At 37.0% G+C, this 13,702-nt stretch overlaps 1 protein-coding gene across 5 annotated transcripts in view; it reads left to right on the top strand.

The window, feature by feature from the left end:
* Positions 1-13,702, top strand: part of CEP44 (centrosomal protein 44) — a 44,236-nt gene that overhangs the window by 1,542 nt on the left and 28,992 nt on the right. For 4 of the 5 annotated variants that reach the window (XM_003792807.3, XM_023514930.1, XM_023514929.1 and 1 more), the window contains exons 2-5: positions 2,916-3,054; positions 3,811-3,958; positions 5,312-5,458; positions 5,773-5,892. In XM_003792807.3, the coding sequence (XP_003792855.1) occupies positions 2,966-3,054; positions 3,811-3,958; positions 5,312-5,458; positions 5,773-5,892 (504 nt within the window). In that variant the 5' untranslated portion in view covers positions 2,916-2,965. The remainder of the gene's footprint in view (positions 1-2,915; positions 3,055-3,810; positions 3,959-5,311; positions 5,459-5,772; positions 5,893-13,702) is intronic. The other variant, XM_023514931.1, reaches the window with a different exon arrangement.

Here is a 13,702-nt window from a genome sequence, read left to right as displayed (position 1 = left end):
CGTGGCTGGCGCCTTAGCCGGTTGAGCTATAGGCGCCGAGCCTATTTCAGTATCTTAATCTTATTGTTTAATAAAACTTAATCTTTTTTTGGCTGGGGCTGGGTTGGAATCCACCACTTCCAGCATATGGGGCCTGCACCCTACTCTTGAACCACAGGTGCCGCCCAATAAAACTTAATCTTATTTTAAGTTTTGTAATGGACTTTAATGAAGCCTTTCATGAAACTGTAGAGCAGTAACTATAGTTTTTTCCATAATGACATTTTTTGAATCCCTTTTTTTTCTGTCCTGTTTCATCTCTTATCTCCTTCACCTACAGATCCAGGCTGTACTTGTATCTTGCTCTTCTTGAAAATACTAATTCTGCTGGTAATGAAGAGGATGTGTTCCAGGGACATTTGTTGTCAGAAATTCCATGACCAGAGGTAGAAATGATGTGAGAGACATTGAAATGTGTTCCAGGACATCAGAAAAAAGGAAAGATGAAAAGATACCATAAAGTGTTACATAAAATTATACATTCTAGGAAGATGAAATATACATTCGGAAGGACTAAGGGAAGTCTGTGGGATGAGATAACAATTTACATTAAAGTTACAGAGTATCTTCCAGGAAGAAGGCATCCCTGGAAGAATTGTGTTAAGGTAGATGAGTCTGGAACCTAACAGTCTCAGACCCACAATACTGGCCATGGTAAAACCGAAGGATTTCCTTTTTGCAGTGATAGCCAGATTTGTTAAGGTTGGTTTTGGAAAATTTCTCTTATTGTTTCCACATGCTCATTACTACTAGTCATCCTAAAAAGTAGATGTGAAATAAGTCTTATTCTGTTGACCAGTGTTTTGGATAGTGTGATTTCAAGATCACTTTCACTTTTTTCTAGTTACCTCCCATTTGACAGTACTTGAAATTTTCTCTGCCTAAAAATGTAAATGTTTAGTAATTAGTTGACTGAGAAATAGTGACTAAGATGCCCATATGGAAGCATTTAGAAGCATAATAAGTAAAGTGATAAAGGAGAGCAGATTAGAAACAGAAAGGCAGTGTTCCTTAAGAGAGGGAGCATCATTCCACCCCCAGGGAAATGGCTACAGAAACGGGCAGCTAGGGGCATAAAGGAGAAAACTCAACTAAATCTAGGTATTTGCAAATTGCTAGCCCTGTTACCTGTAGTTATGTATAGATACAGAGAGAGTGTGCAAGGAATTGGTTTGTATCCTGGGCAGTTTACTGGACCAGGGGAAAAGAACCACATTAACTTGATTTGTGAATTGTTCTGGTTCTTCTTCTTTTTTTTTTTTTTTTAATGTCATTTTTAATGTCAGTAACTTCATTTTAAAGGATCCTCATTCTCAGAGGATTCATTACTCGAGGTATTGTTATATAATACTCTCCTGTGACGTGTACACAGACAATTGAAATAGATATTTTAAGTACATTCTTTAGTTTTGCCTTACTAGTTGACTAGCCTTTTATCTTCTAGCAAAGGTTCTTAACTATTTATTTGCCTGTCTACCTATTTATTTTACGAACCTTGTTTGGGAAAAACTTTTGAGAATCTAATGAAAGCCCTACTCCTTGGAATAAAATGAGTTATTTAGAAATAAATTCCATAGTATTATTTTGGGGGCAATTTTAAAAAATGATCCATTTCACTTAAAATCTTAGATTGTTCCTATCTTTTGGTTCACATATATATATGTACTTCTATTATACAGAATAGAGAGGTATCTTACCTCTTCTGGCCTGCTTGGCTGTGATGGGGACTTACAGTGCTATGCTGAATAGAGGGGATGAGAGTAGGCATTCTAACCTTGTGCTGGATCTCATAAGGAAAGCTTTCCACGTTTCACCTTTGAAAGTGATGTTAGCTATGAGATTTTCCTAAATGAGCTTTATTTTGTCACTCCTTCCATAAATAATTTATCGAGAGCTTTTGTTGTGACAAGGTGTTGAGTTTTGCCAGATGCTTTTTCTGCATCTATTGAGATGACCGTCTGATGTTTAATCATTCTGTTAATGTGGTGTTTCACATTGGTTGATTTGCATTTGTTGAAATATGCAATACTGTCCTTGTATCCCAAGGATAAATCTTACTTGGTTATGGTGTATGATTTTTGTAATGTGCTATCGTGTTTGGTTTGCTGGTATTTTGTTGAAGATATTTGCATTTTTATTCATCAGAGATATGAGACTATAGTTTTCTTTTCTTGGAGTGTCTTTGTCTGGCTTTGGTATCAGGGTGATGCCAGCCTCACAGAATGTGTTTGGAAGTGTTCCTCTTCTCTTGTGTTTAGAAATGTTTAATAAGCATTAGTATTAATTCCTCTTTAAATGTTTGCTAGAATTCACCCATGAAACCATCCATCCATGCATGGGCATGCATTTAGTCTATCATATATAATCAGATGAAACTTGCATTATTTTAAAAACTAACATGTTTATTTGGGGGAGAAAGACATGTGATTGACAATTGTGTGAGGTAAGAGCCCGGAGACTCTGAATTTGTGTTATATTTGTCTCCATTTTTGTTGTTGATTGTATCCTCTGAAAACACCCAAAATAGTCACTGATGAAACTTATTTCCACTTGATGTATCTTTTCAAATGGTACTTTATTTTAAATAAAGTATTTGGGGGAGTGTAGTATGAGGCACATTGTACAAACAGGAATATAAGGCACACTTACTTTTTTTATAGGGAAATACTGGTGGGTGGGTAAGAAGCTCACATATTCAGGAAATTTTGGTGGATGTAAGGCAGTACTTGTACTTGGCTAGTCAAGAAAATAAGAAGAGAAAGAGCTAGGATAAAATAAATAAAAGTAAGTACCAATGGGAGATAGGAACAAAGTAGAATAGAGAAGCTTCAAAAAATACACAGACTAAACCAGTGTTTCATGAATTTTCATTTTAGGTGAAAAATTATATCATTTCAAGAGTTGGAGCTGAATCTAACATTCAGTAATGGCAACAGGTGACTTAAAAAGAAGCTTACGGAACCTAGAACAAGTGCTTCGCTTGCTGAACTATCCTGAGGAGGTGGACTGCGCAGGGTAAGCTATAACATTGAAGTTATTTGCATTATTTTTGCTGGTGATTTGGGATAATATTTGCTATGGAGGAAGAACTTAAAGAAAAGTCAGATTTTATATGTATTCTATTTAACTTTACCTTGAAATTGCAGGAGATTATTTTGCAAGGATTAATTTGTGAAAAATTTTAACCCAAGAGATTTATTAGGGTATTAAATATGAAGTGTCAGATTCCAGATCAAAAGTTTGGTACAATTAATTAAAGTATGCACCTAAACTATTGACATAGTTTTGCCTTCTTAATGGTAGCTGTTTATGCCAGCTTAGAACATTTACCTTTATAAGTTTGTTGTAGAAAACAAAAGAAGTAATATAACAAGTGTTTGCAAAACCAGAAAGTGTGCTTCAGTACTGTAAGACAGTACATTTGTTTCATTAGTAGGAGAAAATGGAGTAGACCAAGTAAGACCAAGTTTTGAAAAAATCAGTGAACACTGTAGTAAATAGGCTATTGGTACTAGAGAGCTGTATTATTGTTCATTTTCTTGGTCAAGAACCAGTGCCATAATAAGAGCTCTAATTTTCTGAGCAGATAAATGATAGCATTTCATAAGTGGTCTGGCTAGACAGGTTTAGAATGGGGAATGATCTAAAGGGTCTTGTATATTACCCTAATTATTATATTGTGGTTATAGTGTTAAGTTATAAATTACTGACATTTCTCATATGTTCTTGAAATTACACTTATTAAAAGCATTTTTCTTTTTTCCCTAACAGTTTGGTAAAGGGAGACACAGCAGCATCGTTGCCGATCATCAGTTACTCTTTTACGTCATATTCACCTTATGTGACAGAACTTATAATGGAATCCAATATAGAACTCATAGCAAAGAATGACTTGCGCTTTATAGATGCTGTCTATAAGGTACTTGGAGTTTATGAAATAATAATTATCTTAGGAGTTATTGAATGGTTTTTAGGAAACCACGCAGTATGCGTCACTGGCAGAGTGTTTTTATATGCATTTATCCCATTTCAGTGTAGTCCCTATTGAAATCAGGATGCGTTCCAGTGCTTTATTGTTACCTGCTCTAATGGTAACGTCATCTGGCTATCATTTGTGCTTTTTGTGTCAAATTGTAATAAAAACAAGTATGCTGGCAGAAGTTGAGGAAAATTTGATTATATTCAGTAAAAGTTGTAAGTTGTAATTTATAGAAATATGAGTTAATTTAATTGTTTGTAAGAAGGAACTAGAACTTTGAAATATCGTGTTTTTTGATGTCTGTGACAGTGTCTTATTTTTATATCTACCCTAGGATTTACATTTATACTGTATATATACTGAATTTAATCCTATATTTGATTTTTTTAAACCCTACTTTTATCATTGATTTTTGCTCAAGTATATTTTTTTAAAAACTTTTTTTGGGGGTGGGGGGAGTACAATGTGCGGGTTTTATATACAATTTGAAAGATTTTCATCAAACCGGTTAACATAGCCTTCACGGCATTTTCTTAGTTATTGTGTTAAGACATTTATATTCTACATTTAGCTAATTTCACACATGCCCTTGTAAGATGCACTGTAGGTGTGGTCCCACCAATTACTTTGCCTCTACCTATTCCCCCCCCAAAAAACTTTGTTTTTAATGGTAACGCTCGTTTATCAGATTGAATCTTTTTAAACAGAGCTGAGATTGCACTTGATGAATTAGGAGCTTTTATAATGTGTAGAATCTCTGTTTAATTTTCCTGTCTCTTGTTTCTAATCTCAGAAAACTGCCGTGATCACTAAGAGGCACTTCTCAGATATTTTGGTGTACTACATGGTAGCTTTTGGAAACTACTGGTCTAGTCAGTTTTTCTCTTTTCACAAATGAGAATTTAAGACCAGAAGGCCTACTGACTTGTCTAAAAATTACATAATGGAAAAATTGTAAACAAATGGGACTGTGGTTTTTTGGCATCTGGTATGCTATTCTCTTGAGCTGAGGAGTTTTTCTATTACCTATGAGGATATTTAAACTTTTTGGTGATTGACTATGTTTTTCCATCTCTCTCAATAGGTATTTCTTCTCTGGCACATCTCTACCTATTTTATACCTGAATCCTTCTCTTCCCTGGTCATGGCTCATACTAGCCCTGTACATTTCTTTAGTACCCTTTAGTTAAATTGTCCTTGTTCTTATCATTCTCCTGACCAGGTGGCCATTTATCATTTTGGATTTTACAAGAAAATTTCTAATTATTACATTGATCTGTTTACTCTTTGCAGCTACTTCGTGATCAGTTTAATTATAAGCCAATTTTAACAAAAAAGCAATTTATCCAATGTGGGTTTGCTGAATGGAAAATCCAAATTGTTTGTGACATTTTGAATTGTGTGATAAGGAAGCACAAAGAATTGAGTGGTCTTGATAAGGTAATTATGAATAGATTTTAATGGTAACTTGTGCTATGTAGCTCAGTATTTTAATGTATGAATTTTAATGTATAGTATAATACTACATTACAAAGCTTGATGTTTATTTTATATACTATTGACTTATTTTATACACCTGTGAAAACTGCTAGATTGAAATAACATTTTGTTTTTTAAAATATGTGTAGTCTCATTAAAGCCTCATTACTTGACAATTATAGTTCATATATGAAAATTAAAGTGATAATGGAATTTTAAGTTATGCTTTTACACAGAATTTGTTATTTTGGCTAATGCTTTTTTATTTCTTTAAGACTTTGTCACAGCAAAGAAAGAAAAGCAGTTCTAGTAAATCAGAACCTTTGAATAATGAGAAAATACCTGCAGAAGCTATTGGTGTTAACATCACTGGCAGATTTCTGACTTCGGGAAAGGTATGAGACCATGTCATGTAGTTTAAGAGTTATCTAGCTGATTAATGCAATGTACAAGGTTAACTTTTCTAACTGGCAGCTGCTGAAGCACTCTAGTTAGGTATTAGAATACAGGGATTTTTAACAGTTCCTGCTGTGTTAACATCTGGGGAATGTTCCTAAAGTTATAAGGAAAAGATAGAAATGAAAAATTAAACTAGCTTTCTATTTCTAAAGTCTAATTCTTCCTTATTTCCCAAATGGAGTAGCATTGATTTAGGAAGGTTATGTTACACTGTCATCTACATAATTTGCTTTTGATTATGTACCTGGTATTTCTGAAACATGGGAACACGTGAAGAGCCTACATTAGGAATAGTAATAGGTTATGGTGGTTCACTTACACAAGTAAATACTTCCCTAATCAAGAACATTAAGTATGCAATGATTGATAGTCCCTAAACCTGGAATCTGGTTTTGGGTTAGTGTTTTGAGTATTTTCTCATTCTTGATAAGTTTTCTTTCTTTTTTTAAAGATCATAACTATGTACATTATTTATAGAGCACAATGTGCTGATTTTTATATACCATTTGGGATGTTTACCTCAAACTGGTTAACATAGCATTCACCTCACTTATTTAATTGTTGTGTTTAGACATTAATACTCTACTATTAATATATTTGACATGTACCCTTGCAACATGCACGGTAGGTGAGGTCCCACCGTTTACCCTCCATCCACCTGTCCACCCCCTTCTCCTCTCTTCGCCCTCCTCTTCTCTCCTGATTTCTGGGCTATAATTATGTTTTATCTTCTGTATGAAAGTGTGGGTGATTATATATTGATTTCATAATAGTATTCAATACATTGGGTATTTTTTTTCCATTCTTGAGATACTTTACTAAGAAGAATAGGATCCAGCTCCATCCATGTAAACATAAAAGAGGTAAAGTCTCCATCTTTTTAATGATTGCATAATATTCCATGGTATCCATATACCACAATTTGTTAATTTGTTCATGGGTCAGTGGGCACTTAGGCTGCTTCCATGACTTAGTGATCATGAATTGGGTGGCAATAAACATTCTTGTGCAAATGTCTTTGTTGTAAAGTGATTTTTCATTATCTGAGTATATACCTAGTAGAGGAATTGCAGGATCAAACAGCAGATCTATTTTTAGTTCCCTAAGTGTTCTCCAAACTTCTTTCCAGAAGAGACATATTTGCATTCTCACCAGCAGTGCAGAAGTGTTCTCTTCTCTCTACATCCACTCGAACATCAGTAGTTTTGAGATTTTGTTATGTGGGCTAATCTTACTGGAGTTAGATGATATCTCAAAGTGGTTTTGATTTACATTTCTCTGATGATTAAAGATGATGAGCATTTTTTCATGTGTCTTTAGGCCATGCACCTGTCTTCTGCAAAGAAGCTTCTTTCTGTTCAAGTTTCTTGCCCACAATGAAATGGGATCACTTGTTCTTTTCTTATTAAAAAGTTTAAGTTCTTTGTGGATTCTGGTTATCAAACCTTTGTTAGAAACATAACCTGCAAATATCTTCTCCCATTCTGAGGGCTGTCTACTTGCTTTACATAATGTGTTTTTGGCTGTGCAGAAGCTTTTTAGTTTGATCAGATCCCCGTAATGTATTTTTAGTGTTTCTTCAATTGCCTAGGGTAGGGGGAGGGTCCTTCTCATAAAATATTCTCCCAGGGCAGTTTCTTCAAGTGTTTCTCTCGCACTCTCTCAAAGAATCTTTATAGTTTCATGTCTTAAGTTTAAATCTTTTATCCAGTGAGAGTCAATTTTTGTTAATGGTGAAAGGTGTGGGTCCAGGTCGCCAGTCAATTCACCCAGCACCATTTGTTAAATACAGAATCTTTCTCCCAATTTACGTTTTTGATAGGCTTATCAAAGATAAAACAATGATAAATATCTGGGTTCATCTCTTGGTTCTCTATTCTGTTCCATATATCTACCTCTGTTTTTGTGCCAGTACCATGCTGTTTTGATCACTGTAGATTTATAGTAGAGTCTGAAATCTCGTAGCCTGATTCTTCCTGATTTGTTTTTATTTCTGAGTAATTTCTTGTCTATTCGAGATTTTTTTCTGATTCCATATGAAATGAAGTACTATCTTTTCCCAATCTTTAAAGTATGACAGTGGTTCTTTAATAGGGATTCCATTAAATTTGTGTATTGCTTTGGCTAGTATGGACATTTTAACAATGTTGATTCTTCCCAGCCATGCGCATGGTATGTTTTTCCATTTGTTAACATCTTCAGCTATTTCTTTTCTCAGAGTTTCATAGTTCTCTTTATGGGGATCTTTGGCGTCCTTTGTTAGGTAAATTCCCAAATATTTCTTCTTTTGGACTACTGTAAAAAGAATAGAGTCCTTGACTGTTTTTTCAGCTTGACTATTGTTGGTGTATATAAAAGCTACTGATTTTGTATCCTGAGACACTGCTGTGTTCCTTGATCACTTCTAAGAGTTTTGAAGTTGAGTCCTTAGGGCAGTTGTCCTCAAACTACAGCCACATGTGGCCCGCCTAGGACATTTATCCAGCCTGCCAGGTGTTTTTGCCACTGCTGCCTGTCTTGCTTAGCAGCCGACTTGTTCCGGGGCCCACAGTCTGGCCCTCCAAAGGTCTGAGGGACAGTGAACTGGCCCCCTGTTTAAAAAGTTTGAGGACCCCTGCCTTAGGGTTTTCCAGGTGTAAAATCATATCATCTGTGAAGAGTGAAAGTTTGATTTCCCCTGACCCTATTTGGACACCCTTGATCACCTAATTACAATGCTACAATGGCTAAGGTTTCCATTACAATGTTAATAGCAAGTGGAGACAATGGGCATCCTTGCTTTGTTCTGATCTGAGTTGAAGTGTTTTCAATTTTAGTCCATTCAGTAAGACATTGGCTGTGGGTTTGTTGTAGATGGCCTCTATCTGTTCAAGAAATGTTCCTTCTATACCTGTTTTCTTAAGTGTTCTGTTAATGAAAGGATGCTAGATATTATCAAAAGCTTTTTCTACATCAATTGAAAGAATCATATGGTCTTTGTTTTTTAATGTGTTTATGTGATGTATTATATTTATAGATTTACATATGTTGAGTCAACCTTGAAACCCTGGGATAAAACTAACTTGGTAATGGTGTATAATTTGTTTGAAGTGTTGCTGGATTCTGTTTGCTAGGATCTTATTGAATATTTTTGCATCTATATTCATTAATGATATTGGTCTATAATTTTCTTTCCTTGTTCAGATTTTCCTGGTTTGGGGATCAGGGTGATATTTGTGTCATAGAGTGAGTTGGGAAGTATTGTATATCAAAGCAGTACCTGGAACTCCATAAATGCATCAAGGTACAAAGTTATGATTTAATAAAAAATAATTAAAAAAAAATAAAAAATAAAAGGAAACATACAAAGAATGAGTTGGGAAGTAGTCCTTTTTCTGTTTTGGAAAAGGTTATATAATATAGTTTCCTCTTAAAAGATTTGGTAGAATTCTGATGTGAAGCCATCTGGTCCTGAACTTTTTCTTTGTGGAAGATTTCATATAGTTTATACTATTTCAGTACTTGATGTAGGTCTACTCAACATTTCCAATACTTTCTGGTTGAGTCTAGGAAGCTGGCGTGCTCCAGGTATTGGTCTGTTTCCTTCAGATTTTTGTATTTCTGAGAATAGAGTTTTTTTTATAGTATTCATTAAGGATTTTTTTAATTTCTGAAGTGTCTGTTGTTACTTCGCCTTTGTCATTTCTGATTGATGATGTTAAGGATTTTACTCTTCTGTTTTTGTTTATCCAGAGGTTTATCAATTTTGTTAATCTTTTCAAAAAAACAACTTTTTGATTCATTAATCTGTTGAATGATTCTTTTTTCAATTTCATTTAATTCTTCTCTAATTTTGGTTGTTTCTTTTCTTCTGTTGGGTTTGGAATTAGAATGTTCTTCCTTTTCCAGTTGCTTGAGATGGCCTACTAAGCTGTTGACTTCCTCTCTTTCCATTCTCTTGAGGAAGGCTTGCTATACTATAAATTTCCCTATTTATTTAGTTTTATTCTTGGAAGATGTATCCAACACTGCCGACCATTATGGTGCTGGAAGATATCAAAGCATTTGAGTCTGTTAGGGTCTCTTTTATAAATTGAGGAACATTCTGGTTGGGCAAATAAATGTTAATAATTGAAATCTCTTTATTTTGAGTATTTCCCTTGACAAATATGTAGTGACTATCTTTATCTTTCATTACTTTTGTTCTTTTAAAGCCTATTCTATCTGCAAATGTAATTGCATTTCCTGCTTTTTTCTGATTTCTATTTGCTTGAGTTGTAGATGACCATCCCTTCACCCTGAGTCTTATTTTTATCCTTTAAAGTGAGATGAGATTCTTATATACAGCAGATATCTGGTCTGAGTTTATGTATCCAGTCAACCAACCTGTGCCTCTTTAGAGGATAGTTTAAACCATTCACATTAATTGGGAGAATTGATAAACCTGGTGGTGTTTTAGGTGCCAAATTTTTCTAAAGTCCAGTGGGCATTTTTAATCCTTTTGCCATTGTGGAAGTTGGGTTTTGATCAAAAATTTCTGAGTGAACTCGTTTTGGTGGTAGAGCATTTTGCTGGTCATTGTGGAGGGTGGGTCTGAGACTATCCTGGTTTAGTTATAGCGTATTTCTTCCATCTGTGTATGTTATTAAAGTATTGCATTTCTCCATCACAAATGAAACTCAGTTTAGGTGGCTACAGGATCCTGGGCTGAAAGTTGTTTTGTTTTAGGAGACTGAAGGTTGATGACCATCCTCTTCTGGCTTGAAAAATTTCAGCTGAGAGATCTGCAGTCATTTTACTATTCTTCCCCTTGTAGATTATGATTTTCTTACATTTGGCTGCTTTGAGAATTTTCTCTTTCATATTAACTTTGGCAAAGTTAATTATAATATGTAGGAGATGCTTTATTTGGATTGAGTCTTGCTGGGGTTCTGAAATGGTCTGCTATCTGAATTTCGGTATCTCTTGCCATGCTTGGGAAATTCTCTATTATGTCTTGGAGAAGAGCATCTGTACCTTTAAGAACATCATCTCCTTCATGAATTCCTATAAGGTGAATGTTTGCTCTTTTGGAGTGGTCCCACAACTCTCAGGGAATGATCTGTTTTTGCTCTCCACTTCTATGCCTCTTTGAGCATTTGGGAGCGTTCAAGAACTTTGTCTTGAACTTCAGAGATCCTTTCTTCTGCCTCTTGCTGAGGGATTCTATTATATTTCTCAGATCTTTGAGGGCTGCAATTTCTTGCCTCAATGTGTTAAAATTTTTGGAGATTTTGTCTTTGAATACATTGAATTCGTGAGAAAACTTTTTAATCCTTGAATTTCTAATTCCAAATTTACTTTCATTCTGTTAATCTTATTTGCCATCCAAATTCTGAATTCAATTTCTGACATCTCAACCATTTGTTTATGAATGGGATCTTCTGTTGTGCACCTTCATTATTCCTTGGGGCAGTTCATCTACTCTGATTATTCATGTTGCCAGAGAGTTTCTGCTGTTTCTGCCCCATGATTATTTTTCATTGTTTGGCTAGGGAAGCTGTTAAGGTGAAATTGGATTGAGGGCTCCTAGAGTTGCAGTTCACCAGCCCTTTACCAAAGAGCTGGGATTGGTGACTGTGGCTTTTCTCCTACAGCTTTACAAAGGTCCCATCCAATTCTGCAGCCTAAGACTCTGGGGACCTGCTTAGTGTGATGGGGCTAGGTGGCTCTGTCCGCCATTCAACTAGTATCTTTCCAAACCTAGTGAATTACAGGCTTTGGGCTGAAATATCAGCTGTGGAGAAATACAAGCAACTAAGACACCCCACTCCCCACAGGCAACAACTGGAACAGGAGAATCAGACCTTTCCAGTATATCATAGCCAGGGCACAACCTTAGAACGTCCCCAGGGGATGGGCCCAGGTCAGGCATTCTAAACCATTTGTCCCAATCAGCACAAACGCAGATCTCGTGGGAAAGATCAAAAGGTCTCTAGCAACTAGGCAGCAGGAGTTCAATGGCAGCTCAAGTGTGACTCTCTTCGGTACTCTCTGGAGTCAGAAAGGGCCGCCCAGCAAAAGGATTAGTCCAAGGGGACTAGTGCCTCCTTCCCCACCTTGCACTAATGTCATGTTGAGTCACTGGTAACCCCTGGTGGGGCTGTGGCCCAGTTCCCTCCAATGAGTAAATGTGCTGGGGATTTGTGCCTGCCAGAATCAAAGGGGAGATACCTCCTTGGCCAGACCACTGCACTCTGCCACCAGCTGGTAGGGGGATCGTAACCCTGACTGCCTTGAGTGCTCAATGGAAACTGGGTAGTGTTCCACCTGTGTGTGTTCTGATCCAAGGTTTACAGTTGCAGCCCATCATTCTCTACCTCAGAGACCACACCTTTGTCCTGGCCACACTTCTCTCGAACCTCTGTGGGGCGAGGTCTTTTTCCCTCTGGTGGTCCACATAATTGGGAGGTGTTTTCCAAATTTGACTCCTGTGGGAGTATACCACCACAGGTTGGGGGTGCTGCAGCAGAGGGTATATGGAGCCACCACAGCCATCCCTCCATAGACCCACCACTACAGTTGGGTGGTGCTGTGGGTTGGAGGTGTGGCCACTGCTAGTGGGAGGTGTCCTTGCTGTGGGTGGGTCAGAAATGTCACCACTGTAGGTGGGAGGTGTGGTGGTCCTCAGTTGGAGGTGGGGCCACTGCTGGTCAGAAGTGTGGCTACAGTCTCCCCAGCTATGCACTTTCTTTCAAGGCACAGGCAAGTCCTCATCCCCTTACGATTCCCTGCTTCTACTAGAGTTACAATTTAAGGGTAACTACGCTGCAGCCCATGAGATGTCCAACTCTAGGTAGAAACCACTAGACAATCCGGGTTCTGCAGGGAGAAAGCTTCCAGACTGCCAGGAAATGGGGAAAGGGTGGACTGGGAGTTCAGGAAGGCAGGGAAAATATTTGTTCAACTTTTATTCTGGGCAAGAGACTGCCCCAACTTACAGCACAATCTCTCTGGAGAAGGAGCCCTGGCCTTCAGCCACTCTCCCCCATGGGGTGAAACAAGAAGTCTTATGTTCACAACTGTCTTGTGGAGATCCCACAGCGAGCCACTCTCTGGGCAGGGGATGAGGTGGGGGGTGGGGCGGGGGGACAGACTCTTGTCCTCTTTGGGATTGGTTTTGTACGTGATATTTACTTCCTTAGAGGCCCAGCTTCCCTCAGCAGGAATGATGTGAACTTATCACTCCTCTCTCAGCTCAGCTCCCGACCTTCAGCTTTATTAGGTTGTTTCTGGCCATTATTTCTCCCTCTGGACAGGAACTTCAGTTGAAAGGTGGCTCCAGTCAGCCATCACTGCTCCTCCCCTTTGTTGGTAGTTTTCTTTTCTGCCCTTGTCTACTTAGAGCATGTGTGGGAAATTGTTCTATTTCTAAGGGAGATTTAAGCCAGAATATTATTTTGTAGTAGATATACTTTTAGCTATCTTCTATCTGAGGGATATTCTTTCTGAGATTGAAGGATAGAATGCTGTCTACATAATCAATGTGTAGTTAGGTAAAGGATGTGAATAATTTCTGGCTGAAGTAAAATCTAGAGAATTATTTTGGCCCTAATTAAAAATACAAGAGTTATTCATACCTTTTTTATAAAGTGAAATTTTATTATTATAAGGAAAAATTCTTTTGCCACTTTTTTTTGATGTGCCATATTTGCTCTAGGTAAGGATAATAAAAGGAATTACAAGAGGCATCATTTCCCATTTAATGCCCATACTTTTTTTTTTTTT

The sequence above is a fragment of the Otolemur garnettii genome, unplaced genomic scaffold, assembly GCF_000181295.1.
Source record: "Otolemur garnettii isolate 467f Iridium unplaced genomic scaffold, OtoGar3 scaffold00061, whole genome shotgun sequence".
Classification (NCBI taxonomy): Eukaryota; Metazoa; Chordata; class Mammalia; order Primates; family Galagidae; genus Otolemur; species Otolemur garnettii.
Note: the sequence above shows the minus strand (reverse complement) of the source record. Positions and strands in the feature narration are given on the sequence as shown.